The 27,605-nt window shown below is 49.1% G+C and overlaps 1 protein-coding gene across 1 annotated transcript in view; it reads right to left on the bottom strand.

Moving 5' to 3' along the window:
• The window catches only part of LOC138285560 (uncharacterized), a 999,550-nt gene that overhangs the window by 100,930 nt on the left and 871,015 nt on the right, over positions 1-27,605 (bottom strand). The window contains exon 13 of the mRNA XM_069225654.1: positions 5,761-5,845. Coding sequence (XP_069081755.1) covers positions 5,761-5,845 — 85 coding nt within the window. The remainder of the gene's footprint in view (positions 1-5,760; positions 5,846-27,605) is intronic.

The following is a 27,605-nucleotide window of genomic DNA, read 5'->3' on the forward strand; positions in this document are numbered from 1 at the left end:
TCCAGACGTGGGTGCTGTGCTTCCCATGCCACTGGATTCAAGCTAGCCTGGCTGATGAGGGGTGAAACCCCAAAACCGGTCCCAGGATGCTTGTTTCCTGTCCAGGGAAGACCTGGCCTGGCAGTTCGGGCTGGACTGTTCCCATGGGGAACAGGGTCAAGACTGATTTGCATATGGCTGGGTCCAACCTGGAATGGCATGGGCAGCAAAATAACGATGGATTTAGGCCGAGATCTCTGTACTGGGGGTGAATGTTTGACATTGTTCAGCATTCTGTCCATCACTTGTTCCTGGTAAAGACCCATTCACCCTCCAGATACACTCACTGGTATTAGCACCAAGGGCATACTACACTCCAGAGCAAACAACAGCTGGACAACAAAATGGTAAAGCCAAAGACCACAAAAACCTGTATGGCTATGAATGAGACTCCAGTGCCCCACCTCACATCCTCCAACAAAATTACCTCGGCACTCCATTAACTGGATGACACTCTTCATATGCATTCCACTCAGTTTGAAAGGGTTCTGAAGTCCATCTCAGACACTAAAACCTTCCTGGAAGTAAAAATTGATGCTGTGGCACAAGATGCCAACCTTTTATGAGTGGATCATCAAAAGCTGTCTGAAAGAGTAGAGGAAACTGAATCCTCCCTTGCAGCCATGCACCCTACGTTTCAGGAACTAGAGACACAGATGAAAAAGCTGAGTGCAGAGGTGGCCTCACTGCACCACAGAGTGGAGGACGCAGAGAGATATTCAAGACGTAACAACATGCGTTTCATGGGATTCCCTGAACGAGCAGAGGGCCAAAGTGCAGAACTCTTTCTTGAAAAATGGCTAGTTGACACTGTACTTAGGGACAGAATTTCAAAATTCTTCTTGATCGAAAAAAGGTGCATAGAGTCTCAGACAAACCACCTCCATCCAGTGCACCTCCCAGACCACTTATTGCCCGCCTTCTCAACTATAGAGCCTGTGACCTGTTGCTCCAGCACTTCAGAGCCAAGAGGCCATGGGAATTTGAGAATACCTCCATCATGGCTTACCCTGACTTTACTGCAGAAGTACAGAAGAAGCAGAACTCATACACATACGTCTTTACAACCACAACAAGTACGCTCTATTGTTCCCTGCAAAACTTCAGGTGGAAGATGGTACGAAATCCCATGTTTTCGCAATGCCAGAAGATGTCTAGACATGGCTTCACGCCAAGGCCATGGTCCAGCCATCGCAGGAGGAGGTGGAGGCTGAGGGGTGGCTAACTTCTTGCCCCATACGGTGGTGTCATAAAAGGGCCAGAGCAAACCCTACCAGGGACCAGGCTGTTGAGGGCCAGGCCAAAGCCTTATTTGAAACTACCCAATATACGGCAAACTCCTTTCCCACGTTCCAAGTAGAACGCACGTCTGAAACTGAATCGGATGCAGGGAATTCCAGTGCTTCAACTACTGACTCCACTAAGGGGCCAGAGGTCACCCCAAGCACAGCTGATGACCTTTGAGAATTGTGCTTGCGCCTGCCTCAAACGTAATCCCTGGCGCACAACAACTTAACCAGCACCTGAAATCAGATGCCAAACTAACCACTGATGGAAACTATAAAACTGGACACCATACCTTGGGCACAAAGAAGTGCTGGCGACTCGGGGAGCACCTGTCCTGATGGGTGTGTATCGTCACAGGCTCTTGCAGTGCTCGTGGATGGAAACTGAACTCTCCTGACTCCACAGCTCTGGCGGGTCAGCCGCCAACAGAAGCGTAGTAAATAACTGGAAGTGACTGGATACAGTAAGAGCATACATTCTAGGAGCTGAAGCCATGGCGTAAGATAGACCATTCACGCCACACCAAGAGACTTCCAAATGGACTAGTTTAACCTCACACATGGTAAAAGCTATAAAAAAAAATAATTTGGGGTAACTGGCGATTGGCCTATGAGCCATCATCCTGGAGGGATACCTATTAGAATTGTTTTGTGTTATGTTACATGCTTGATGTTGCGGACTTGTGTGGAATGGGGGGCAGGAGGAAGAGGTGTCCCCTAGCTGTTTGTCCGAGGGGTGCTGATCTGAGTGGCCCCAGAAGTCCCATACACAATGGAGCACTTTCGTACAGACAATAGAGGGTGATATGTGATCCTGGAGGGTCTTCTTGATGGGTCACCATTAACACTAGCAGGGATATATGCACCTAACACAGGGCATGGAGAATTCTTAACTGCGCTCACACCTCTTTCACAACCCAATTGCTGACTGTCTATGGGGAGGCGACTTCAACTGTACACCAGATACAGATTTGGATAGATCCCACCCATCGCTACCAGAAGCATTTAGCAGACAAACATCCCAAAGTTTAGCTCCTGGAGGGCAGGCTGAGGACTCCATGACCTATGGTGCATCGAGCAGCCAACAGAGCGTGAATACTCCTTTTACACTCCACTACATGGCCTGCACACCAGAATAGATCTGTTGTTAGGCTTGGTAAGTCTGGCTCAAGGGGTAGTGAGGACTGAATATCTGGCCCGCATCCAGTCCACTACAGGTCAAAATACAGTGGGGTAGACGACGTATCCCAACATGGCGCTTACAAACCGAAGCACTCTCTGATCCTCCATTTCGGCAGGAACTGGCAGTGTGTATAACCCAATACTTCGAACACAACAGAGAAACCACCTCCCTCCGCACCACAGAATGGGACGCTCATGTAATCGTACAAGGACACTGCCTATCAGCATCATGGGGAGTCAGGCGCACACTATGTCATGAACTGACCTTATTTGAGTCTGAACGACACACATTAGAGAAGGAGGTTGCGCCACGGACGTCCAAACCCTGACAGCCTTCGCAAACTCCAGAAAAAATATAGTAACACAGATGCACAATGGTGCAGGCATGACTACAGGCACTACCTGACCAGACAAGATGTTGAGGGTGACCGTTCCGGTAGACTGGTGGTGTAGTTGGTTCGCGACAGACTATACCACACCCCAATTGGGGCTATCAGGTTAGACAAAGGTGTAGCGGTTAACACACAAGCAGCCATCCACAATGCCTTTCATAACTACTACCAAGAACTTTAAGATTTGGGGCCTCAGCCTTACCTCTGGGCACCTGGTGCCTTTATGAATGCCCTCCCTCTGACTCAACTCACCTTATTACAGAGAAGTGAACTTGTCGAGCCTATTCATATATTTATGTAAAGTTACTTACCTTAATATACTTACCATGCATGGCAGAGTAGAAAGGCACGTGCATGGTAAGGGAATGCGTTGAATCATCTTAAAACTGTCTGAAAGGCTGGTAGGGTGTTTGCAGTATGAGTCACAAGTCAGGCCTGTACCCCTAAATTGTCAGCATGGCTCAATTAAGCCATGTCAGACACATGTCAGCGAACTTCCAGTCGGGCTGTTGCAGAATCATTCAAAAGCCAGATATGCGCCTTTAAAGTATCAGAAGGTCTGTCGCAAAGTCACAGCCAGATCTAGACAGTCCATGTGAAAGACAACTAAGGCTGGGTAAGAGTCAGACACGTAGCAAGAATCTGAAAGGCAAGTAGGGTTTGGACACAGTCACAAACTAAGCACGTGCCTCTGAAAGCATGATGTCACTTTGGGCGTGTCTGACAAATTAACCAAAAAAGGAAGGAAAGACATGAAATCAGATCAGAACAAACCAGAGTAAATAAGATGCTGACAATCTAAACATTAAGAGAGGAAAATTCTAGGCACACACAAGGTACACAATCACTTAGTGTGATCTAAATTAAAAAGGTTTTAGCATTTGAAATGGAGGGGCATATGAAAATACTCCTTGCAAAATCCAACCAATGGTTAGAAGTGTTTCAGGCCAGAAAAGACAGGAAATTGTCCACATGCCAGAAGAATCACCAACCTGAGGGGATGCAAAGTTGGAGGAAAGTGCGATGCTTCCGTAGGTAAGATAAAGCAGCAGCTCAGGGCATCGCCTTGTGGCGAGGTGCCAAATATGAGGCAAAAGGCAGAAAATTGACATTTTTCGGTACAAGCTGAGCGTTCCTGGGAGAAAATTGCATTTTTGTCCAGTGCTTGGAAAATCCTGAGACGGCAGGCTTTCAGTGTCAGTGGTAATGTTGACGGAGGGGGGTGCTGCCTGCCAGGCTGGAAAATAAAACTGAAAAAAAAACAATATGCAGCACATACCAGCTCATATTCACCTCTTTCTCAAATTAATGCAAGATTCTTTGAGAACCGTTGTGCTCCAGTTGAACTGTTGCTGTCAAATATCAAGACTCCGAATCTGTATGAATAAATATAAAATATAAACATACTGACTCCCCCACCCCCTTTTCTCATTGTATTGAATTATTTGTGTATTGACTGAACTTACTAAGCATATGATTTGACAGAGGGTGGACATTTTGTATTATGGCTGGCCCAACATTTCATACCTAAGCTAGGCCATTGTCAACCAGATTAATTTACAGAAATAGAAGAATAACTAATCTTTTTAGTATTACCTACAAATCTGAGCAATACAATTAAAACCAAGGTAACATGTCAAGCCATCACACAAAACCACTTACGTAATTGGCCAGTGATGTAGCTGGGATACCATGGGCCCTAAAACAAGCAAGGAAATAGCCTCCTGGCCGCTGATGTGGTAGTGAAAACAGAAATAATCTGGGTGCATTGGGCTTTCTCACATTCATGGGCCCCGGCGTCATAGCACTTGCTGCACCAATAATAGATATGACCCGCATAGTGACAGTTGACTTTCATGGATTCCACCACCAGCCAGCGTATAAAGTCCATCTTTACAAAAGTGGCACAGCACGCACGTCCATTGACCTGGACATAGGAACTGATGCTAGGATGCTTACAGTGTAAAGTATTATTTCTGACTGCCTTTATTAAGGTTATTAAAATAGTTTTTGTTCTACAACCTGCACAAACGGCTATGGAAAAAAATAGCAACATTACCTAGTTTGTACGCTTCTTCCTCCAGGATATTCGAGAGAAAATCATGACTTTTGTATAATTTATGTAGCATATAGCATTGCTTAATGCTAAAAAAAAAATGGCCCTGCAAAAGATATACTTTGGAAAAAACAGTGTTCAGCGAAATGGCATTGTGTAAAGGAAAGCTCTCTAAAATGTAAAGGGGAAGAAAAATGTTTTACATCCATTTACCAGTTTGAAATTATAATGTAAAATACGTAAGCGGCGTGTATCACACTAAGCAGGTCCAATCTGGCTAGGTTGGGTTCTGCTACCTTTAACATATTCTCACTTTGCAGAGATAAACCTCCTCAAGGGCGTTGTGAAACTCGGAAACTTTGCCTATGAAAAGTGCAAAAATCATGAGTTTTGCAAAATTTGACCAATTAAAGAATACAATATTGTTCATCACATGAATCACCATTAGTATCTATTATCTTTATTCCAGTGGCTCGCATGTATCCCAACTTTTAAACCATAACCTTGAGTAAAATCATACAAACAGAAAAACTATCGAGGCAAGCTCCTATTTGCACATCAGTTAGATCACCGATGTTACAAAACACAGTAGCATCGAAGGAAACAGGCGGGCTTGCTAGTTCTCCCCTGCCTCCAAACCACACGTACTGCAGACCCCCAGCTGCATGACCGAAACCTCAACTGTACCCATCTTGGTTTACGAGCCTTCAAGCCTTTGACTGCTACAGCCTCCCTTCTACTAACAGGAAGGAAGGATATCAATTAGTTTTCCATATTTGACATGGTAAAACATGGTGATGCTCACCGTCTTCTGGGGCAAGATAACCTTTGAAAGACTTCAAAACGCTCGGGCTTCCTTTTCTCCAGCAGCTGTGGCTCTGGTGTGGCAGCTGGAAGCAGAGAAACATTAAACGTCTTCATCATTAGCTATTAAAACTTTTAATTGATTTAGGAATACAACAAACAATTTGAATACACATACTTCTTGCACAACTTCACACATTCCAAATATATACAATGTCCCAAAGAGTAGGTTCTGTACGTGGTCCCTGTTACTAAAAGGTGAGACAACGCAGCAGTCTACCGATTAGGCCTAAGACAGCTGAATCCATGTCTGCTTCTCTATGTTTCCCCATGGAATACAGTTACACAGAGTGAGATTAAAAGAAGCTCAACCAGAAAATGTGTCAGGGACCACTCCTTGTTGGTTTAATGTTGGACCACTCTGCTTAAAGAAGCCTTTAGTTTTACTGTTAGAACACCCTACCAGTCTGTTGTGGTTGCTTATCCACTGTATATTTAAATGGCTTTAGTTTCTGTGATTGTGCAGAAAATCCTGCTAGGAGGATTTCCCACACAAACACACACTATGGTGATCATTATGACATCAGTGGTAAAAACCGCATAACAACGTGGTGACGGCTGCCAAAATACTGCCACAGCGGCTAACATCCATCTGCCATATTATGAGCACTGCCGGACTTCCGCCACAAGAAGGGCGGAAATCAGGCAGTGTTCATGGTGGTGGACAGTGGTAAGGTGGAGCTGCTACCAACAGCAACGCCACACCAGTAGATTGCCGCCAGCCATATTTTGACAATTCATACAGCCTGGCTGTGTTCTGCTGGTGGGGCGCTGCTGGCAGTAGCAGCACCCCTCCCCGTTCCCTGCTGGAAGACCTCCTTGCTCAAGGTAAGTCGGGCTTCCCACACGGGAGGGAGGCGGGAGGGTAGGGGGTGTTATGTGTGTGTGTCTGAGTGTGTGCATGAATGTGTGAGTGAGTGTGTGAATGCGTCTGTGTGTGTTGTGTCGTGTGCCTGGTTGTATGCGTGTGAGTGAATGCGTATAAGAATGGTGAAGTGAGTGCATGTCTGCATGTCAGTGTGATCGTGGTCGAATGTGTGTGAGCATGTCTAGATTTAGGCGTGTATGAATGCGTGTGTGCCAGTGTGTGTATGAGGTCGTGTATGCCAGTGTAAGTGATTGGGTGTGTGTGGTGCATGTCTGCAGGACAGGGGGATGTGTCTGAGGATTGGAGGGGGTGGGGGTGTGTCTGTGAGGATCTGAGGGGGTGTTTCTGTGAGGATCAGAGGTGGTGGGGGGTGCATCTGTGACGATCGGAGGGGGTGGGAGGAGTGTTTGGATGGAGAGGGGTGTCAGGTGAGTGTTGGTGGGGGTGGGGGAGCCGCCTACCGGTGTTAGGGAAGTAATTCTCTGTCATCGGCAGGGCCTACCGCCATGGTTTTCGTGGCATTGCTAACGCCAAAAAAACCATTGTGGTAGGCAGGCTCATAATGCCGCCGGCTGTACTATGCCGGCCGCCGGGCTGGAGATACACATCTCCAGCCCGGCGGCTCATACCACCATGACAGTATGAGTGGAGTATGAGTGGAGAAGTGGCGGGTTGGCTGCAGTCAACTTGCCAATCTCATAATGTGGCGGTATGTACCGCCAGCCTGTTGGCGGTCATACTACCACATTAACACTTACCCCCTATGTGTATATGACACGTGCTATACTGCTAGTCAAAAAACACATATCCTGATCAAAGACCAGAGAACCAGATCTACTGATTGGTCACCACCATACAGCAACTACAAATATTACCCCACATTTATGGACCCTTTAACAAATACAATGGATTAAGAGGATTTTTAGTTTTAATCAAATATCACACATTAACATCATCATTAAATCCCTCCCTCCTGGATCAGTTTACTGACAGCTATCCAGCAATTTATGTTTAAAATCGTAGAGAACCCTGATGATCTCTGGATTAGGATTTTTTGTTGAACTAGACACTTTGGCCCTCATTACAACCCTGGTGGATGGCGACATTTTGGAGAAAGGTACTGCCAACAGGCTGGCGGTACCTTTCCCCAAAATATGACATCGGTGGTTTGGCTCAAGCCAAACCGCCAATGTACCACTCCGTCCGCCAGGGTGGTAACAGCTGCCGGGCTGGAGACTAGAGTCTCCAGCCAGGCGGCAGACACTTCCCCACCCGCTCGGTTATGACCCCGCCTAACGGCATGGTTTTCGTGGCTTTCTTACCACCACGAAAACCATGGCGGTCGGCACTATCAGTGCCAGGGAATTCCTTCCCTGACACTTATAGGGGTCTCCCCTGCCCCCCTCCTCCTCCCCAGAGTCCTTCCCTACCCTCCCCCCCTGACCCCCCCACAACATACGTAAACTCGTGCACCAACATACACACACTCATACCCACATTCACCCACGCTTGCATACATACATTCACACACACATCCACACACACTGACACACATACAAGCACACACGCATTCACACAACACAACATACATGCACACTCACACCCATTCATGCACACACGCATTCCACACTCCACACACCTGCATATACGCACACAGACACATACACCCACACACCCCACACACAACAGCCCCCTCCCTCTTGGAGCACCCGGGGTCCTCTGGCAGGAGACGGGACGGGGCGAGGGCTGCTGCCAGCAGCAGCGTCCGCCAGCAGAACACCGCCAGGCCATATCATGGGTCATGATACGGTCTGCGGCGGTCTACCATGACCGCAGCCGGAATTCCGCCATCCTTCTGGTGGAATTCCGGCTGCGGTCATAATATGGCGGACGGCAGGTAGCCGCTGCGACGGTGTTGTGGCGGTCATTACTGCCATTGACATAATGAGGGACTTTATTTTGAAGGCCACTACATTCTTAGAAATAGGCTGACCAGAACCGCTTTATGCTTTCCTACAACATTTCTTCAGCTGCTTCCCAGGGTAATCTATTTTACATGATTCTAGTGTTTGGTGAGTGGTGGTTTGATTTATCAACTCCAAGCTTACTTTTTTTTAAATATATTTTTATTGACATTTGAAGATCACATACATAGACGGCATGTTAATAGATCAGAACACATTACAGTGTCACACAGTCTAAGGGCCTGATTATGAGTTCGGCGGACGGGGTGACCCATCTGCTGAACTTCCGACGGGAAGGTTGCTGCCATACTAGCTACCTCCCCATCGGGCCCATTGTGACTTTCCTGCTTGGTTTCTGCCCGTCAGCCTGGCAGGAAAGTGGCAGCAGCATTATTGCCAGCTCGAAATCGAGCCTGCGGCAATGCTGCCACCTTCAGGGGGCACCAGCACCCTCGCAATGCTCAATGTCTGCTAAGCAGACATTGAGCATTGCAAGGGTGATGGACAGGGGGACCCCTAGACTGCTCATGCCAAGTGCATGGTCAGTGCAGGGGCCCCCATGTGCCCCCTTGTGCCCCCCTGCACCTTTTCTCTGTCAGTCTTTCATGGCAGTGAAACTGCCAAGAAAAGGCTGATGGAGAACCAGGTCGTAATCAGCAGGGTGGAGTTGACATCAACACCACTCTGGCTGATTCCGACCTCCTCCACCGTCAGTCCACTGGGATCGAAGATCCCGACGGAGATGGCAGTAGGTTGGCGAGCCTGCCTGCGAACCTCTTAATGTGGTGGTCGGTCCTCCACAACAGAGTGTGATGGTCCGAGGACTGCCACACTTGTACTCAGGCCCTAAGTTACAGGACAAATAATTGGTCTTCATTTCAGTACAGAGATAAATGAGCAGTGCATATAGTGAAAAGGACTACAATACATGCAAAAGAAGACCAACCAGTGCAACAAAACAAAGCTCCAGGTCTGTGCCAGGGGGGAAGAGAAGGGGTGGACACCCCCCCACGAAAGAAAGAAGGATCCTAAAGAGTTTAAGAAGGGAGAATCCTAAGTGCACAGGCAGGAGGAAAGGGGAGGGTGAGTGGGAGACAAATGCTGGTGGGTGTGGAGCCAGGAAGCCAGGGAACTAAGAGGCAGAAGAGGGAAGGCCAGAGCAAAACCATCAGTGGGCTCCCCCTCAATGTCACAGACCTGGGCTCCCTCAGGGGTATACCAGGACCCCGCTCTATTCAGGCAGCACTTTGTCCGGGCAGCAGATGCCCAAGGCTAGTGGAAGTAGGTAGCACAGATCTTGAAAGTTCAGAGTGGTCTCTTGTGAGACTTGGCTTCCACCACAGATGGGTAACGTTCACAGTCAGGGGTTGTGGATGGCAAACTGTGCTCCATTCCTAGCCTACACATTGCGTCCCGTTCAGCCAGTATTCCTGTGCAATCGTCTGTGAGCCATACCTGTATCGGGTGGGCAAGGGAGCACTTCCAACTCATGGCTATTCATCTTTTAGCTAGTATTAAGGCCAAGTCCATGAATTTACTGGGAGGCTTGTATTCAGCAGTATGTGTATTAAGCCTCAACAGACAAAGTGGTGCATCCATCGTCAGGTGGTAGCCCAGAGCCTCTGAAAGAAGTGTGAGCACTTTGTCCCAATATAGGCTGATAAATGGACAGTCCCATACCATGTGTATGAAGTCGTCTGTGCCATGAAAGCTGCACGCAGTTTTCAATGGCACCTTGGTACATCTGCACTATCTGGTGTTGCATGAGTTAAGTATGGTGCAGGTAATTAAACTGGGTGTACTTAAGTGGAGCATTGGTGGATACAGTTTTAACCATTCCTGAGCACTGTGCCCACTGCCCATCTGTAAATGTGCCCATCGCTGTCTCCCAATATGTCCCGAGAGCCTGTAGTGGCATGCCAATATCCACTCGCAGCAAGTTATAAAGGCTAGTGATGGTCCATCGGGCACCCTGTGTGTAAGTAAGATTTGTAAAAATTGTGATGGCTCTGATTCATCATGCGCCTTGTGCCAGACCTGGTGTAAGTGCTGTGTGAGGGCAATGTAAATCAGGAAGGAGTCTGGTGAGATACCATAATCTTCTTGTAGGCCCAGAAACATATATACAACCTTGTCATGAAAAAGATCTCCCCATGTGGTTAGGCCCACATCAGTCCATTGGATCAATCCCTGTTGTGGGGCAGAGTGTAGCAGAACCAGACATTCCATGGGGGGCAAGTCTGTTGCGTAGGGTGTATATTTATGGTGTTTGGTAGTATAAATGTCCCAACAAGTTTTGGCCACCCACAAAGGAATGTTGCCTCTCCCCCTAAGAACCACCTCCTGAGAGCCCCGCAGCCACTGCAGCACTTCCTGAGAAGAAGCTCCCTTGAACTAGTTCCCCAGCTCTAACATATTCGACCCAGCCAACCAGTGTGTCAGCCACTGTAGTTGGGCCGCGGCAAAGTCGCTCTCATAATACGGTTCCCCAAGCCCACCTTCAGTCAGCGGGGTGTACAACTTAAATACTGTCACTCGGCACCTCCCTTTGCCCCACACCAATGTAATCAGCAGTGAGTGGAGTTCTTTAAAGAACCCCTTAGACAACAGCATAGAGATGGCAGAGAAGAAATATAATAGTCTTGGGAGCATTAATATTTTGGCTATGCAGCACATAGAACAACAGAAGGCTTAACTAAAAGGTCATAGAACTCCTTATCGCCACTAATGCCTGCCCTATGTTACCATCCACCACACTTTTGTCTGCGTGCTACACTCTGACCCCCAGGTATTTGCATGTACCACAACTCCAGGGGAGGAGAGTACTGGGAGAACTCCTCTTTGGTCCTCTGTAGTCGCCAATAGAGGGAATAGTTGGGATTTATCCCAATTTACTTTGAGACCAGATGTGGTTCCAAAAAGGCACAAGAGACCTAGGAGGAGAAGGATGTTATGCACAACTTCTTGAAGGTATACCAAGGCATCACGTGCCACCGATCTATGACACGGACACCTCAAACAGGAGCCCTGGTGAGATGAGCAGAGGTCAGGGGCTCCATGGCCAGTGTGAAGATGATCGTAGATAGGGGACAACCCTGCTACGTGTCCTCCTCTATGCTGAAAGTGGTTGATAGAACCCTACCAATCTTCACTCAGGCAAGTGGTGCATTATAGAGCAGTGAAACCCAGGCTAGAAACCGAGGTCCCACTCAGAGTCTACAAAGGACTGCCTGTAAGTACGCCCACCTCAAGGTGTCAAACGCCTTTTCTATGTCAAGTGAGGTGACCCAAAAAGTGGTTCCGGATGTATTAGGCCAGTCCATTGACATGAAGAGGCAGCATAGATTTTAAAAAGTGTTCCTACAAGGTATTAAGCTGTTTTGATCAGGGTCAACTAGATGTTGGGCCATGGGTATTCATCTGTTGGTTTACACCTTTCCTAGGATCTTATAGTCCCTATTCAGTAAGGACAGAGGACAATGAGACCCCAACAGCAGAAGATCCCAACCCAGTTTTGGGTAAGACTACCAGCACCCCCTGACGCATGGATTGAGGAAGTATTACCATTGAGTATGCCGATTCATAGACCTGGAGGAGCCGTGAGGTGGGTTGCAGTGCAAAGGTGGCATAGAATTGCACAGGCCAGGTGTCCACCCCTGGAGTCCTGCCACTTGCCAATTGTTTATAAGCTAAGGAGGTTTCATCCACTGTGAGTAGGGTGTCCAGGTCTGCCTGCTGTGATGCAGGCATTCGTGGAACTGCAATACATAAAGGCACTCTAGAATCGCTGAGGTGTCATCTGCCACTAGAGCTGCATACAGAGTGCTATAATAAGAACGGAAAGAGGAGTTGACCACTTCCTGGGAGTTGAATACAGTGCCCGTCCTGTTCAGGATGTCTGTGATAGGTGTTCAGGTAGTCAGAAAGGACAAGCCAGGCAAAGAGTCTACCCGTTTTATCCCCTTCCTCACGTTTCCTGGCTATGTAGTCCCTGTAGGCCAGGGCGCCCAAGTCGCATAAGGTAGTACTAGGCACAAGTCTCACTTGGGAAAGCAGCTGAAAGGTCCGCAGGCAGTTTTGTGTGCCCTGATCTTGTCCTACAAGCAGTGCAATTCACTGCCTCATTGCCAGTTTGAAGCCATACACCAATTTAGTGGGCAAACTCCTAAGAACCACCTTAAAGGCTTCACATTTCATATTGCTGTCTGAGACAGTGCTCTCATTCTCTGCAAACTACAAGTCCAGCTGTGCAGAGAGAGTCATCCGAAATGCCATATCGTGAGAGGCCTCCACAGGTAGACGCCACATCAGTATGCGCAGTCGCCCAAGCCCCAGGTACTCTACCTTCGAGACCCTGTAGAGTGCACTGGGGTTACAGTAGACAAGGTTGATTCTAGTGTGGAGGTCATGTAAACTAGAGTAGTAGGATTATTCCCTACTGTTAGACCTGACTCTTTTTGCATGGTTACCCCAAACGTTTTGCCTTACTCCTCCTATTTTTCTGACCTTCTTTTCTGTGGCTTTAGGACTTTGGGCACTTTATCACTGCTAACCAGTGCTAAAGTGCATGTACTCTCTCCTCCAAACATGGCACAATTGGTTTACACCTGTTTGGCATATTTCATTTACTTGTAAGTCCCCTGTAAAGTGGTATACCATATACCAAGGACCTGTAATTAAAAGCTACTAGTGGCCTAAAGCACTGACTGTGTCACCCACAGAAGTAGCCTTTCAAGCCTGTCTCTAGCCTACCACTGCAGTGCCTGTGTGTGCAGTTTAGTGCCATTTCAACTTGGCATTTAAAACTACTTGCCAAGCCTTAAACCCCCTTTTATTACACACAGGTCACCCCTAAGGTAGGTCCTAGGTAGCCCTATGGGCAGGGTGTTGTGTAAGTAAAAGGTAGGACGTGTAGTTTTGTGTTTTGCATGTCCTGGTAGTGACAAACAGCCTATTTCGGTTTTCACTACTGCGAGGCCTGCGGCCCACATAGGTTAGCACTGGGAATTCCTTTATACCCTTTTAAGTGGTAATTCCTGACCAGAATGGAGTAACAATAACAATGGATATGTTTAGAATAGTAATGATAAATCCTACTTACTGGTGAAGTTGGGTTTAACATAACTATTTTCTAAAAGAAACTTTTAGAAAGTAGGCATTTATCTGTGCTTATAACTCTTGTACTTTGCAACCTGTCTCCAATACACATATGGCCTAAGGTGGCAGCTACATTTTGTGCATTCTCTCCAGACAGCCACAACACAGAAAGGGCTGGGTGTGACAGGAGGTATATCTGCATTCATCTGCATACTGATAGTTTTTCTGGGCATGGAGAGGGAGAGGTGATTGAAACTTACATGTCAATCGGTTCTGTCCTGCCCTAACACAAAGGGCTGACATACCCACAACTGATCGTCTGGAGCCAGGGCTGGACTGAAAGGGATTGTTGCACACTTCTGAGGGTTCCTTTGAAGTCACCCTTAATCAAATAAATTTTTGAGTATAAGTACTGGGTCTCTGGCCCCATGTTTTTTAGACACTGTGTGGGACTTGTAACCAGACACTGCTGGCTCTACAATCTGCACAAGCCAGGAGGACTGCTGTGCTGCCAGGAGGAACGGCCATTTGGACTACCAGCTTGGTTATACTGGCTTGCTGCCTACTGACTGCTGGGCTGCAAGATGGACTGCCACTTTGCAAACCTACCTTCATGTGCTGGCCTGCCTGCTGCTCCTTTTGTGGCCCCACAAGTGCTCTCCAAGAGCTTGTTGCCTTGCCCCCTGTTCTTTGGGATCTCGGGGCCAGCAAAGATCCCCCCTGCCTGCCCCTGCCATGTGACTCTGCAGATGGTGAGTACGGCAGTGGGGCTTGGGCACGATCAGTGCATGGCTGATCCGCCATTCATTTGAGGAGTACTGCAGCGCTAGGGCATCCAACCAGATCAAGCATCCTGGATTGCTGACTGATGCCGTGGCACGAAAGAGGGACTTTGCCTGATTCCCCCCCAACTCCTCCTGTGTTGGAAAGGGATTGCTGAAGTGCTGGTGGTGAAACGAGCATCCCAGATTGACGAACCAGCACTACAGTGCCAAAGACTGCCTCCTGCCCAATCCCTGGCATGACACTCTGCATACTCACACCGCACAAACAGTGTGAGTTGAGCTGGCGAGGCACCTCCCTGGGGAAACATTGACGAGGCAACATGAAGACTCTAAGAGGCTGCAGCAGATGTCTTTGCTGCCTCAACCCCACCCCCAGAGCCCTACAGAGCTTGACGACGCAGACCCTACTTCTGAGGCCTGCCGACACTTCTGCAGCTGTGTCCCTTACCCAGTTTAAGAGGAATTCGTACTGACCTATCCGAGCAGCAGCGAGTAGCCGCCTTAATCACACGGAGTGGGGTGCTGAGAAACAGTGTAGCAATGCTGCACTCAGTGGTGACAGAACTTGGCCCGCACTGGTCCTGAGGGACCCACATGCCACGTCTATTGTGGAGGGTCTGTATGATTGGTTGCCCCCTTGTACCGAGTGGACCAGGAGGGTAATGATAATACAATGGTTCCCACAAGGAGGGAATGCATTTGCCTGTTACCAAAACACCTGCAGGGAGCCTAAGAGAATTGGATACGTTTGTGTAATCATGTTGTTTCCTTCTGGCATGTCTGACAGGGTTATGATGTGAGGTCATTTTGGGGATCTTACTGAAGAAACCATAGAGAAACTAATAGAAGCACAGGTGCTTCTGCGTGCTATTGTTACCTAATGTAATCATTGTGATATTTTCTCCCAGCCCGCATAAATTGCAAGGTATTTATTCCAGTTGTCCCATTCTAGTGTTGTTGTAATCAGGATATAACCCTGTGCAGAGTTTCTTTTGTAGTGTATTCAATGTTTTGCTGTGTATTGCACAAATGCTTTACAAATTGCCTCTGACGATAAGCCTGCCTGCTCTGCGCCTGGTTACCAGACAGTGAGCACAAGTTATCTCTGGTGTGTAACTGACTTGCCCGGACTAGAGGGGTGGATTTTGCCTATCTTAGGTGCATACCCTAGCCAACCAGAAACCCCATTAATAACACCTACCTATTGGGTGTAAGCAATGCCAGACCTCACTGGGTGTGGGATGCCATTACTGTAGGTTCTTCATAAGAGAAATGGATTGTGCAACAGGGACCAGTCCAGCTGTACATCAGGGATGCACATATAATCACTGTTGCAGTAGCGTGGAGCCAGTGTGTTAGTAGGGCAGGGGTTACCGAATTAAAGATGAGTACTTGGTTGGGGTTTGGGGGTGTATATCGATATTAGGAAGATGGGTAATCCATCTAGCAATCCTTCCACCACATCATACCTCCCTTCTAGATTGGTCTTAGTATGCAACCCCAAAAGGGGGACCCCTGGGGAAACCCATATCAAAAGCACACTGGTGTATGCAGTTCTTATGGGGCAACGCATTTCAAAACCCCACTTGTGTATGCAGTTCCAACCACTGTCCCTTGCCAGCGTCTGCGCAACCTCTCCAGGGTCGAGAGAGAGGGATGGGTTTCTTGAAGGAGGACTATATGCACCCCTTGTCTCCGAAGGTACTGAAGGATATGATACCTCTTGACATGACTGACCATGCCCCTGACACTCCCAGTCATAAGCTGGTACTGCATTCCAGCAGGACAGCACTGACTGGCATGGTTAACAGTAAACATTTGCACTCCCAGCTTAGCCCACCCACACCCCACCCCGACCACCCCTAACCCCACGCCCGAACACACCATAAGGAAAGACAAGAAGGTACACAAGACAAAGGGAAACAATCTCAACTTCCCAACAGCCCCTCCCAAGACAATACACCAACGAGCACTTGGCCAGCAGCACTGAGATGCAAAGAAACAAAATCATAGAACACGCAGTAACTGTAATACTAAAACAATGGTGGGCACAATGTGGGCGTAATATGTCCTTCAAAAGAGCAGGCCCAACACAGCCAGTATATTGCCTGCAATAAATCTCAACAGCCAGTCCAGAAAGAAAACAGAAGTAGTAACAGTGTCCCCAGCAAGCACGCCCCTGGAGCAGAAGGAGCGGATATCACATCTCAGGGTGGCAACCCAGTGACCTACCTGCACATGCGTCACAAAGCAAATCCTCCAATGAATTGAGGCCGACAAACGGTTGTCCTTAACTTACCACCCCCTTAACGAAATATCCGTCACGGCCAGGTCAGTGTCTGATGTAAGAGGTTCCTGTCATCCCTCCTCAATCAGCGAAGGGGAGGAAGATGCAGTGTGTCAACCAGCCACAGCCACTACCTGGGCCCTCGTCCTGGCCACCTGTTTCTTCACGTCTCTGCCCCAGGGTTGCTGTCATACTCGCCATCCCTCAATGTCTCCCCCCGCAGGAGGCAGTAACACCACAGCTCTCTAGCAAGGATCAAACCTCTCTGAGATTGGCACAGAAGGTGGTGGGGTCGTCGTACATGATCTTTAGAGCGGCGGGTAACTGCAAGGCATATTTTATATCCCGAGTTAGAAGTTGCCGCTTCGCTCCCAAAAACAAAGCTCGGTGTCATTACATGAAAGCTGTGTAGTCAGGAAATTTTTTCACATAGAAGTTGTCGCTAATCCAGGGTCTTTTCACCTGCAGCACCTGCAGTATATGGTCTCTGTCCCTACAGGTGAAGATGCAAGCAACCACCAGTCTAGGAGGGGTCCCTGGAGGGGTGGCTTGCCTGGGACCCTATGTGCACGCTCTACTGAGAAGAAAATTGATAGTATACCCTCTAGCACAGTTAGCGTGAGCCACTCCTCAAAGTAGAGCTCCATGCTAGGGCCCTCCACTCGCTTGTGGAGCCCCACGATCCTTGCACTGTTGCAATGGGTACGGCCCTGATGATCCTCAACTCATTTTTTGGGGTAACGTATCTCATCTTGGAGGGTCTTAATTAAAGAGCTTGCTTCAGCAACTGCCGGTCAGAGCGCAGCCAGCATAGATTCCATATGCTCCACCCAGTCTTTCAGTTTCTTATAATCTTGATGCATGAGGTCCATGTTTATCCCCAGGGCGCCAACCTTAGGTTCCAGAGAGGATGTAATATCACGTACCGCCCCTAAATTTTGTCGAATTTCTGAGAATGATCAGAGAGGGTGTGCTCCAGTGCGGCATCGGGAGGACACGGAATTCTCCCTTCTGAACTGCTGCCCACCACAGCTTCATGTTTGGGGAGAACCATGACGGCAACCGAAGAGGGGCCACACCTGCGGGCAGGACTCCCTTGGGGTCACGGCTCCACACTATTATCCGTGGGTCAGCGCACATTAGAAGAGATCCCCAGTGAAATAAGGCAGGCAGGTGGTCCAGCACAGTCCAAGCAAACAGGGAGGGAGGGTAGCCTGAGAGCATATGGTACAACCTGTAGCAAAGTTTGTGAGGTGGGGAAACCCTTGTCCTACTCTTCAAGGATCACCAGCAGTTCTTGGGAGAGCAGGGCAGAAACAGAGGGTGCTGCCAATCTGGTAACCCGCTCCTTAATTGTTGGGCAGTGAGCTGCTTGTACTAAAGGTGAGGAGAAGTGAAAGGAAAGGGTCTGCACCAGGCCAAAGTCTGTTGCAGCCCTTGTACTCCCCCCTGTGCTGTGCAATATTATGGCCAGGCAATGAAGCAAGCCCAGTTGTTGAGTATGGCAGTCCCTGGAGTCCACAAGGTGAGAAGCAGTTACCAGTGTGGAGAGGCCACACCACGGCACTCGCCGATTTACCCACAGGTCCAACAGAACATGTAGTCAGCCAGGGGAGATGATGGGGGCTTAGGGGCTGCACAACAAAGACCAGGTTGGGCAGGCGCAACACCCTCCTTCACTGCCAGACCGATCGGCAAGGATGCGGTAAAGGGGCCACACCTAGTGTATACCAACTCCTTGATCCTTATTGATGCCCACTCATGGGGGAGGGGTGTTGGTCCACCACCTCTGGGTTGCAGGCCTCTCTGTAATCGGCGCGTATATTGCACCCATCTGGTGCCCTTAGTTTGCCCACATGGTCTCCATGGGGCTGCCACAGGTTCCAGAATGGCTTTGACGGCTTTCCTGCTGAGCCAAAGTTAAAACAGGGTCATATGTGAAATGCTGGGCTCCTGGAGCACAAGGCTGTGCGACTCACCCAGTCACCATCTTGGACACACCCCAAGCCTACTTGCCTCTTTCAGTGACTTTTTTCTCTTTAAGTAACTGCATAAAATTCACCAAGGGTCAATAGGTAGGAGTAACAAAGCATAAGAGCAGTAGCCAAACCGCACTAACTGCCTGGGGCACATTGGTAAACTCCTTGATTGTGCCAGTGTGATTTGGTTTTCAGTATAGTGTTGGTGCAAACACACTGGATGCAGAGGCCCTGTATGTGCATTATATGAATGTGTGACACAGTCAATCGATTACCCAGTGTTGCCTCATCGTTGATGTGATCTGTGCACATTTTTTATACTGATGGGTTTGTATTTAAAGTCTGGTCTCATTAATTATACGTCTAAAAAGCATTTCACTCAAACTACTGTGGGCTTCTGCGTAAAAGATGGCCTTGAGATAGGTTTTCTTTACGACACCTAACACTGTAAATATTTTGTCACCAAAGTGTGTACATTCTGTCTCCTGAGGCCTTTCTCTGTACAGCCAACACCTATGGATCAGGGTAACTTGTGGGGTAGTTCTTTTATTTTTAAATGTGTTTTTATTATTTATTATCACACAACAAAGTTACACAAATGAAAACTGTCAATGAGGATAACATTTGCAACAGGTGCGTTCATCACGTCGCCCTAGACGGCTATTGTACCGTGCCTGGGCTAAGGTGCACTCCGCCCGCTCCCGCGCCACTGCCAGGGGGTCCGTGTAGTCACGAGCCGGGGCAGGGGGGGATAGTCCGGGCTAAACATCATATTAAAGCATCCTGTTGCACAAAAAAAAAAAAGAAAAAGGGGTTTCTGTGAGGGGGGGATGAGGGCCGGCGGGGGCCCGCGGGGCGGGGGAAGGGGGGGCAGAGGAGGAGGGGAAGAAACGCGCGCGGGCGATTGGTCGTGAGCCCCTTTGTGTGCTGGTGTTATTACTGGTTGGTAACCATCTGTTAGGTTATACCAGCTTCATGCAGTCGCCCCCTGCTCCTGTCCGCTTTTATATACATATTTTTGTTCCTTATCGTTTTTATTTATTTGTTTATACTTCTACGCCGTTTTGTCACACTAGGTCTCCTGCCTGTTTACTTTTTTGTTATTTATACTTGGGTTAGCTTTGCGGTTAGGTTCAGCTATGTGATATTTTGCTTCGAGCCTGATGTGGGGTGGTTGCGCGCTATCCCTGGGGGGTTGCAGCTATTTGGGACTGTAAGGTGTGGATTTTAATGTTTGTTGGGGGAGTGTTCAGGGCGGGCGTTCGTCATCTTTTCTTTCTATTATTGCAACAAAAGAGTTCCAGGTGTCAAGACCTTTGACCCGAACGCCCCTTGTTGATAGGAGCTGCAGCGTGCCGGCCTCGGCCCTGGCCCAGCGCCGCAGCTCCGATCGCCATTGTTCGATGCCCGGCGCAACTGGGGCCTTCCAATGCATGGCTATAAGGCGTCTGTACATCACCAGCGCCAGCGCTATGCATCTTAGAGTTTGTTTCCGTTTTTTGAGCCTTGGACCTATACCCAGCAAACACAGCTCCGGGGTGGGGGACAGTTCAACAGCTGTCCAATCGACAAGCAGTTCTATTATGTCTCCCCATACTTTCCGGATTGGGGGGCATTCCCAGGTCATGTGGTAAAAGGTGGCTTTGGGAGTGGCGCATCTGGGGCATGTTTGCTTTGATTGGGGAAACATACGGGTTATTCGGTGAGGTGATTAGTATGTTTGATGTAAATAATTAAACTGGGTATAGCGAAAACGCAGGTTGCGTGATACTTCTTTTGTCATTGTCAGCGCCTGATTCCAAGCGGGTTGTGACAGGGGTTCTGCTAGCACTGCATCCCATTTGTTCTTTGATTGTACTTGTTTATTTTCAACGCAGGAAGTTAAGATTATATATGCTCTTGAAACATTTATTGGGTCTTCTATGCTACCTAGCAACTCATGCAGTCTGGGGGAGACATTTGGTTCTGAGTTTTCAATGTTCCAGCAAGACCGTAGTGTCTGGCGTACTGCTCCGTATGCTATAAAGCTTCCGCGCCCCAGTTCATATTTATCAGTTAGTGTATTGAAAGTTAGGAGGCGTCCTTCATTATAGATGTCGCCGATGGTGCGTATTCCCTTTTCTGGCCATCTGTTCAGGCCAACTCTAGCTGCTATGTTGGCAAGTTTCGGGATGGCCAAAATTGGTAGCCTAGGGGAATATTGTGGTGTTTTATTGTTCATGAGCACATGGCGGCCCCATATCCAGTGCGCAGTTTTCAGTAGTATGTTGCATGGGTGTTTGGGGGATTCACGATTCATCAGGTATTGTATTAAGCCCATGTTCCCTAGAAACGAGATGATCATCTGTGATTCAGCTCCGTCTGGACGGCCCAGCCAGGATGAAATCCATTGTAACTGGGAAGCTGCATAGTACATTTCAAATCTAGGCGCTCCCAGTCCACCCATTGTTAGTGGTTGGTGTATTTTTGATAATGCCACTCGTCGTCTTCCGTTGCCCCATACGAGATTTATTAATAGGCTATTCAGAGGTTTAAAGAAGGAGGCTGGGAGAGCCAGTGGGAGGGCCATGAAGAAGTACAACAATCGGGGCAGGATCACCATCTTCGCTATGGCTACTCTGCCCATCGGTGACAGTGGGAGTGAGCACCAGAAGGGCAGGGAGCCTCTGATGGATCGGACCGCCTGCCCCAAGTTGCCGTCCCTGAGGTCTCGTGCGTCGTGGTATATGTTTACACCCAAGTATTTGAAGGTGGTGTAACACCATTTCAGTTCGGCAGGGTTGGAGGGTAATCTGTGTGCTTCAGGGACAGGGCACATAGGGAAAATGCACGACTTAGACCAATTTACCTTGAGCCCGGCCAATGTGCCAAACCTGCGCAGTAACTTCAGCACTTCAGGTAGGGATTCTTGGTAATCTCGTAAGAAAATAAGTGCATCGTCTGCGTATAGTGACACTATGCGGTATGTGTGGTCGTCTCGGATGCCCCATGCAGGGGCTACCGCACGTAGGTGAGCTGCTAAGGGTTCAATTGCGAGGGCGAATAAAAGCGGGGATAATGGACAGCCCTGTCTGGTTCCTCTCTCTATTTTAAACGGTTGCGAAATCGTGTCGCCCGTTTTAACTCTTGCAGATGGGTTAGTGTAGAGTACCCCTATCCATCTGATGAATGTTCGGCCGAAACCCATACGGCGCAATGTTTCCATCAGAAAGGGCCAACCCAGCGTATCGAATGCTTTTTCTATGTCCAGTGAGACTGCCACTTGAGCATAGTCGTCCGTTTGTGTGTTCGCCATTAGGCGCAATAAGTTTCGGATATTACTAAATGTGCTCCGGCCAGGTATGAATCCAGCCTGATCACGATGTATCAGGTCCGGCATACATGGGAGCAAGCGGTTGGCTAGCAGTTTGCCGAGTAGCTTGCAGTCTGTGTTCAGTAGTGATAGTGGTCTGTATGTACGTACATCTAGAGGGTCTCTCCCCGGTTTAGGTAGCACTGCTATCAGTGCTTCACGGCATGTGTCCGGTAGTTGTCCACACTCTAGTGCCTCAGTCAGCATCTCTAGGTATGGGGTTAGTGTTTGAGTCGGGAACATGCTATAGTATTCAATAGGCAGTCCATCGTTGCCTGGTGCTTTGCCATGTGGCAGTTGTTTTAGGGCCTGCTGTATCTCACTAATATCGATCAGTCTTTCCAGGTCTGCAGCCTGATCGACCGTTAGATGATTCAGCTCGATATCAGTAAAAAACTCATTCAGTGGTGTTTCGGGTGGGGGAAGGGGAGCTTTGTATAGTTGTAATACTCCTTGAAGGCTAGGTTGATATCGGCCTGGGCATTTACTATTAGTCCTGTTTCTAAACGGATGGCTCCTATGGGGGATTTCCGGCCTCCGTTGTGTATGAGCCATGACAGTAATTTACCCGATCTGTCACCTTTAGCGTGGTTGCGAGCTATGTAGTGGCGATAATCGAACAGACCTAGTCTTCTGTCAGCATCGTGCCATTGTGAGCGCTTCCCAGCTAGTTCTGTTTGTGTAATCTCGCCCCTGGCGAAGTCATTCTCGAAAGAATGTACTTCCTTTTCTAAGTTACTAAGCTCGCGTACTAGTGATTGACGTGCACCGACTGTTGCTGAGATGCATGTTCCTCGAATGACTGCCTTGTGTGCGTCCCATTCTGTTGATCTAGAGCACGTTGTCCGCTTGTTTTGGATGAAGTAAGAGGATATGTGTGTGGCTAATTCTTCTCGAAATGGGGGGTCTTGTAGCAATCGGGTCTGGAGGCGCCAAGTTGGGATGCATGCGCGCGGGCTGCCCCATCTGATATGAGCGATGAGAGGGGAGTGATCTGAGATTACCTTGGCGGTGTAATCGGCGCTTGAGATCCTGTTGGTAATGTCTTGGGAAGTGAGGATAAGGTCTATGCGGGTGTGGAGGAGGTGTACTGGGGAGTAGTATGAGTATTCGTGATTGTGGGGGTGTATGTGCCTCCAGGTGTCTGTGAGACGGTGATCTGCCATCCATTGACGCAGCATCTGCAAATTTTTAATTGTTGGGGAGGCTGCTATGGGGGGTGTGTGATCTATCCGTGTCTATATGTGGAACGCAGTTCATATCCCCGCCCCAGATGCATGTAGAGGGGAGGTCGTTTGAGAAGTGTGAGATCGTTTTGTGTAGGAATTCACTTTGTCCAACGTTCGGGACGTAAAGTCCGTTCAGTGTTACTGGTTCCCCGTCTAAGCGGCCTGTTAAATGTATGTACCTGCCCTCTATGTCAGTGAAGCTGCGCTGTATGGTGTACAGGACCCCGGGGCTATCCATATCAAAACCCCTCTTGCAAATGTTGAATTTCCCGATCCGTATACCTGTCCGCCCCACTTCCTTTCCAACCAGGGGATATCAACGGGGGTAATGTGCGTTTTTTCGGAGAATGGCTATATGGATATGGTGACGTTTTAGGTGTGCGTGTATCCTATTGCGCTTTCTTATGCCCGCCATTCCCTTAATATTCCACGTCATTATGTTATACGTTGGTTCCTTATTTGTCATGTTGAGTTAGGTTGTTGCACACCTATTTTTGTGTACAGTGGGGCCAATCCTGTGACGCGTCCAGAGCCTGCCGCTAGTCTAGTATGCGCATCCCGCCCACGAATTCCCCCCGCCACCCGCCCCCACCCATTAGCCCCCCGGGCCTACAAAATAACATTATCAAAAGAGAATAATAAAAGTGAGAGAGAAAGAAATAACAGGCAAAAGGATATTTCGGGTAAAGCCCGGAGATAAACATAGTGGCACAACTGGTGCCTAAACTGCAAACTGCGAAATTAAGTTCCATTCGGGAGTGACTGGGGTGTCGGAGAGCGTGGTTTTGGTATAGCCGGGCGGGTAATGACCCGTCTCCAGGATAGTTTTGTCCCTGCGCGGTCCAAGTTGTAAGTTCGTCCGCTTTGATTACCCTGTTAGTCCCAGTCAAGGAAGCAGGCGGCCAGGTCCCATCCCAAGGAAACCACCAAGCCCCGCACTAGGCCGCAGGAGGGCGGGAGGTCGCGTGTCCCACTGCCAGACTCGCGTTGGTGGCACAGTTCGTGTTCACTCCTGAGGCCTAGAGATCATCCGCAACGCGCGGAGTAAGGTCAGGGCCGGCCAGAAGGAAGGAGGAGGATGCACTGGATTCCCCACCTGGGGATCCGCTGTCTGTAGCATCTGTGTCGCTTCGGGTTTTGGATTGTGGTCGGGTGAAGGAATTAGTCTCCCTTAATATTTGAGCTTGCTCTGATTCCATTTGCGATTTCGTTGGGCGCAATGTGGTCTTGTTTTGTTTTTTTTTCCTCCTGGAGCTGGGAGTTATCCAGTCCTCGGTTGTTGTCTTTTCCGTTGGTGGGCTGATCAAACCTTTAGCGTGAATCCATGTCCATGCATCCTCTGGGGTAGGGAACATGAGCGTTTTCTCGTCTATGGTGATACACAGGCGGGCTGGAAACATAAGAGAATAAGTAATGTTATTTTGTCGCAAGATTTGTTTGATCTTTACAAAAGTTGCTCTTCTACGTTGTACTTCCAGTGTGTAGTCCGCGTATGCAGATATGTTATTATTTTCCAAGCTGATTTGACTGGAAGATCTAAAGTGTTGAAGAACAGAATCTCTATCTCTGTGGTTAAGAAATCTGGCTATCATGGGTCGGGGTGGTGCTCCAGGCCGCGGAGGTCTGCCCGGCATTCTGTGGGCTCTCTCTATCATTGGTAATTTTGTGGCATCCTGTATTTTCATTATTTCTTTCAGCCAGTTTTCTAGGAAATCCTCGGCTTTGGGTAGTTCCAATCGTTCTGGGATGCCAGTGAATCTGATATTGTTACGTCTTGAGCGCCCCTCTGCCTCTTCAGCTCGGCGTTGTAGCTGCGCCAGCTCAGTTTCCATTTGTTTGAATTTGCTTTTCATGTCTGTCATCTTCGGTTGAACAGTTTTTAGCGACAGTTCAGCATTATGCACTCTGTCAGACAGTTTATGGTGGTCAGCTCGGAGTAGGGAGACCTCCAGCACTGCGGCATCAATTTTCCCTTCTAGCGAGGTTTTGGTTTCCATGATTGCCTGCATAATTTTATCAAATTGCTGAGAGTGTGTGCGTAGCGTCTCGTTCAGGTGAAGCAGCGTTGCATTTTGCATGTCCGGATGGCCCACGGAGGAGGGGATTTCTCCCTCCGCAGAGGTCCCTGTTTTGGAGTGCTTAGGTTTAACCATTGTGCCCACTGTGCATCCGGGAGGAGTTAGGGCGTAAGAAATCAGCTATGTGTCCTGGAGGGGCGAAGCGGGGGCCCCGCACGCCAAAGTGGGTGATTTTAGCGTATCCAGTAGTCCAGGCGTGGTTGCGTATTTTTAGGGATATTAGGAGTTAGTATGTTTACTTGTTGTCTGAAGCCTGCTTGTTGCTATATCTTCATCCCACTCCACGTTGCCAGGTAGAGAGCTGACTGCCTCCAGCCTGGATCAGGTGCGATGGGTTTTCCACTTGTATGCTTGTGGCTTGATATTTTGGTGGCCCAGCGTGGTTGTTTTATGTGCTTTTAATTTATTATCTACCTGCGCTCACAAACTACTTGCTTAGATTTCTTTATTTTCTTCCTATTTTTTTTTTCCCTTTTTATTATTTTATTGGCTCCCTTTTTTTTTTTTTTTTTTCCTTCTTTTCCACTCCTCCGCCTCTTCTTTTTTATCCTTTGTGTTGGATCAGGGCTGGTGCTTGAAAGTCGTTGTCGCTGGCCCAGCGCGCTGTTACTTCTTTTTCCTGTGCGGGAGGGGAGGCAGCTGCCCGCTGGCCGCGAGTCCTCCCCGTCGGTCTGGTCCACGCCACCGGAGGGGGCCCAGAAGGCACGCCGGGGCCCCGGCTCCACCCGGGCACGCGCTCGCCGGCCGCTACCCCAGATCAAGGGCGGAGCGTCACGGCAAGCCCAACGCCCGGTCCTGGCGCCTGCACGTCCGAGGCACGGCCCCGCGGGGAGACACGGCCCAAAGCACCTGCTGCAGCGTCACTGTGCGATGCGGTTACCAGTCCTCGGCAGGGGGGTCACGGAGAATTGTCCGGGGTGCTAGACCATAGCAGGGGGGACTCGCTCACAGCCGCGCGCCCCCCGAACTTCTTGTTGCTCCGGCAGAACGCGGCCAAGCCGGAAGCCGCGGCGTCCCCGGGGCCGTGCCCCAGCCGACAGGCCCACCTCCAGGGCCCACCCCAGTCCGGGCCCACTAGCCCCCGACCCCCCCGGCGATCCTACGGGGAAGCCGAGCGGGGCAACCTCGCCGTCGCGCACATGCCTCGCCGACCGCGAGCGGGCCGTCCCACCGACCGCGAGCGGGCCGCCTCACCTCCCGATCTAAAGCTCCAGGCGCGCCTCGCTCCTTCGGATCCTGCAGTCGATTACGGGGCCATCCGCAGCTATTTCTGTTTTCTTGGGGGCTGCCCCCGGCACGAGGGGGGAAGCCTCACCATTTTAGTGCCGACCGGGGAGCAGGATACTCGGCAAGAAGGAGGGCCGCGAGCGGAGCTCTTTGCTCAAGCGTCCGCTCCGGCCGCCATCTTGGCCACGCCCCCAACTTGTGGGGTAGTTCTGATGTGTGAGTTCTGAGACTCTTAAAGCCAGATTTACCAAAAAGTAGCGCAGCGCGGTCCTGCACCAAAATGTGCAGCGCTGTGCTGTGTCACTTTAGAAATGCAGGGGTGCGCAGTATTTACTAAAATACAGTAGACCCCTGTGCTTCCCACTTCACCAGTGCTAAATTTAGCTGCCAGCACCAACGCGGGCTCCCTTGCACCATAGTGCAAGGGTGTCAGCGTTGAGAGGATTGATTGTTTATGTTCAAGAAGGTGTCCCTTTCTGCACATAAACAATCTACAATGGTGATTTGGCACTTCTATTTGAGCTGCAGAATCGTCATTTTTTAAAAAGATTGTTTATGTGCAGGAAAGGACACCTTTCTGCACATAAACAATCATTCATGGCCCTTTGCTCTTCCTCTTCAGAATGCAGCACACATGGAAAAAGCAAAAATGAAGAAAATTAAGTATTCCTACTCGTGCCATGCTACCCCTGGAGTGGCGTTCGTTTTTGGCACTGCCACAGATTTACGTCTTCGTGTAAATCTGGGGCAGCATCAAAAGCAATGGATGTTGCGGTGCAACACTCATTGCACGCCCCTCTGATGCAGAAAACTCAGAGGCCCATGTTTACTTGGTGGCGTTAAGCCACAAAAGTGGCTTAGCACTGCCATGTAAATGTGGTGCACTGCACAGCGCCACCAGAGTGTCACAAAAAGTGACA

This window comes from Pleurodeles waltl, chromosome 3_1 (assembly GCF_031143425.1).
Source record: "Pleurodeles waltl isolate 20211129_DDA chromosome 3_1, aPleWal1.hap1.20221129, whole genome shotgun sequence".
NCBI lineage: Eukaryota > Metazoa > Chordata > Amphibia > Caudata > Salamandridae > Pleurodeles > Pleurodeles waltl.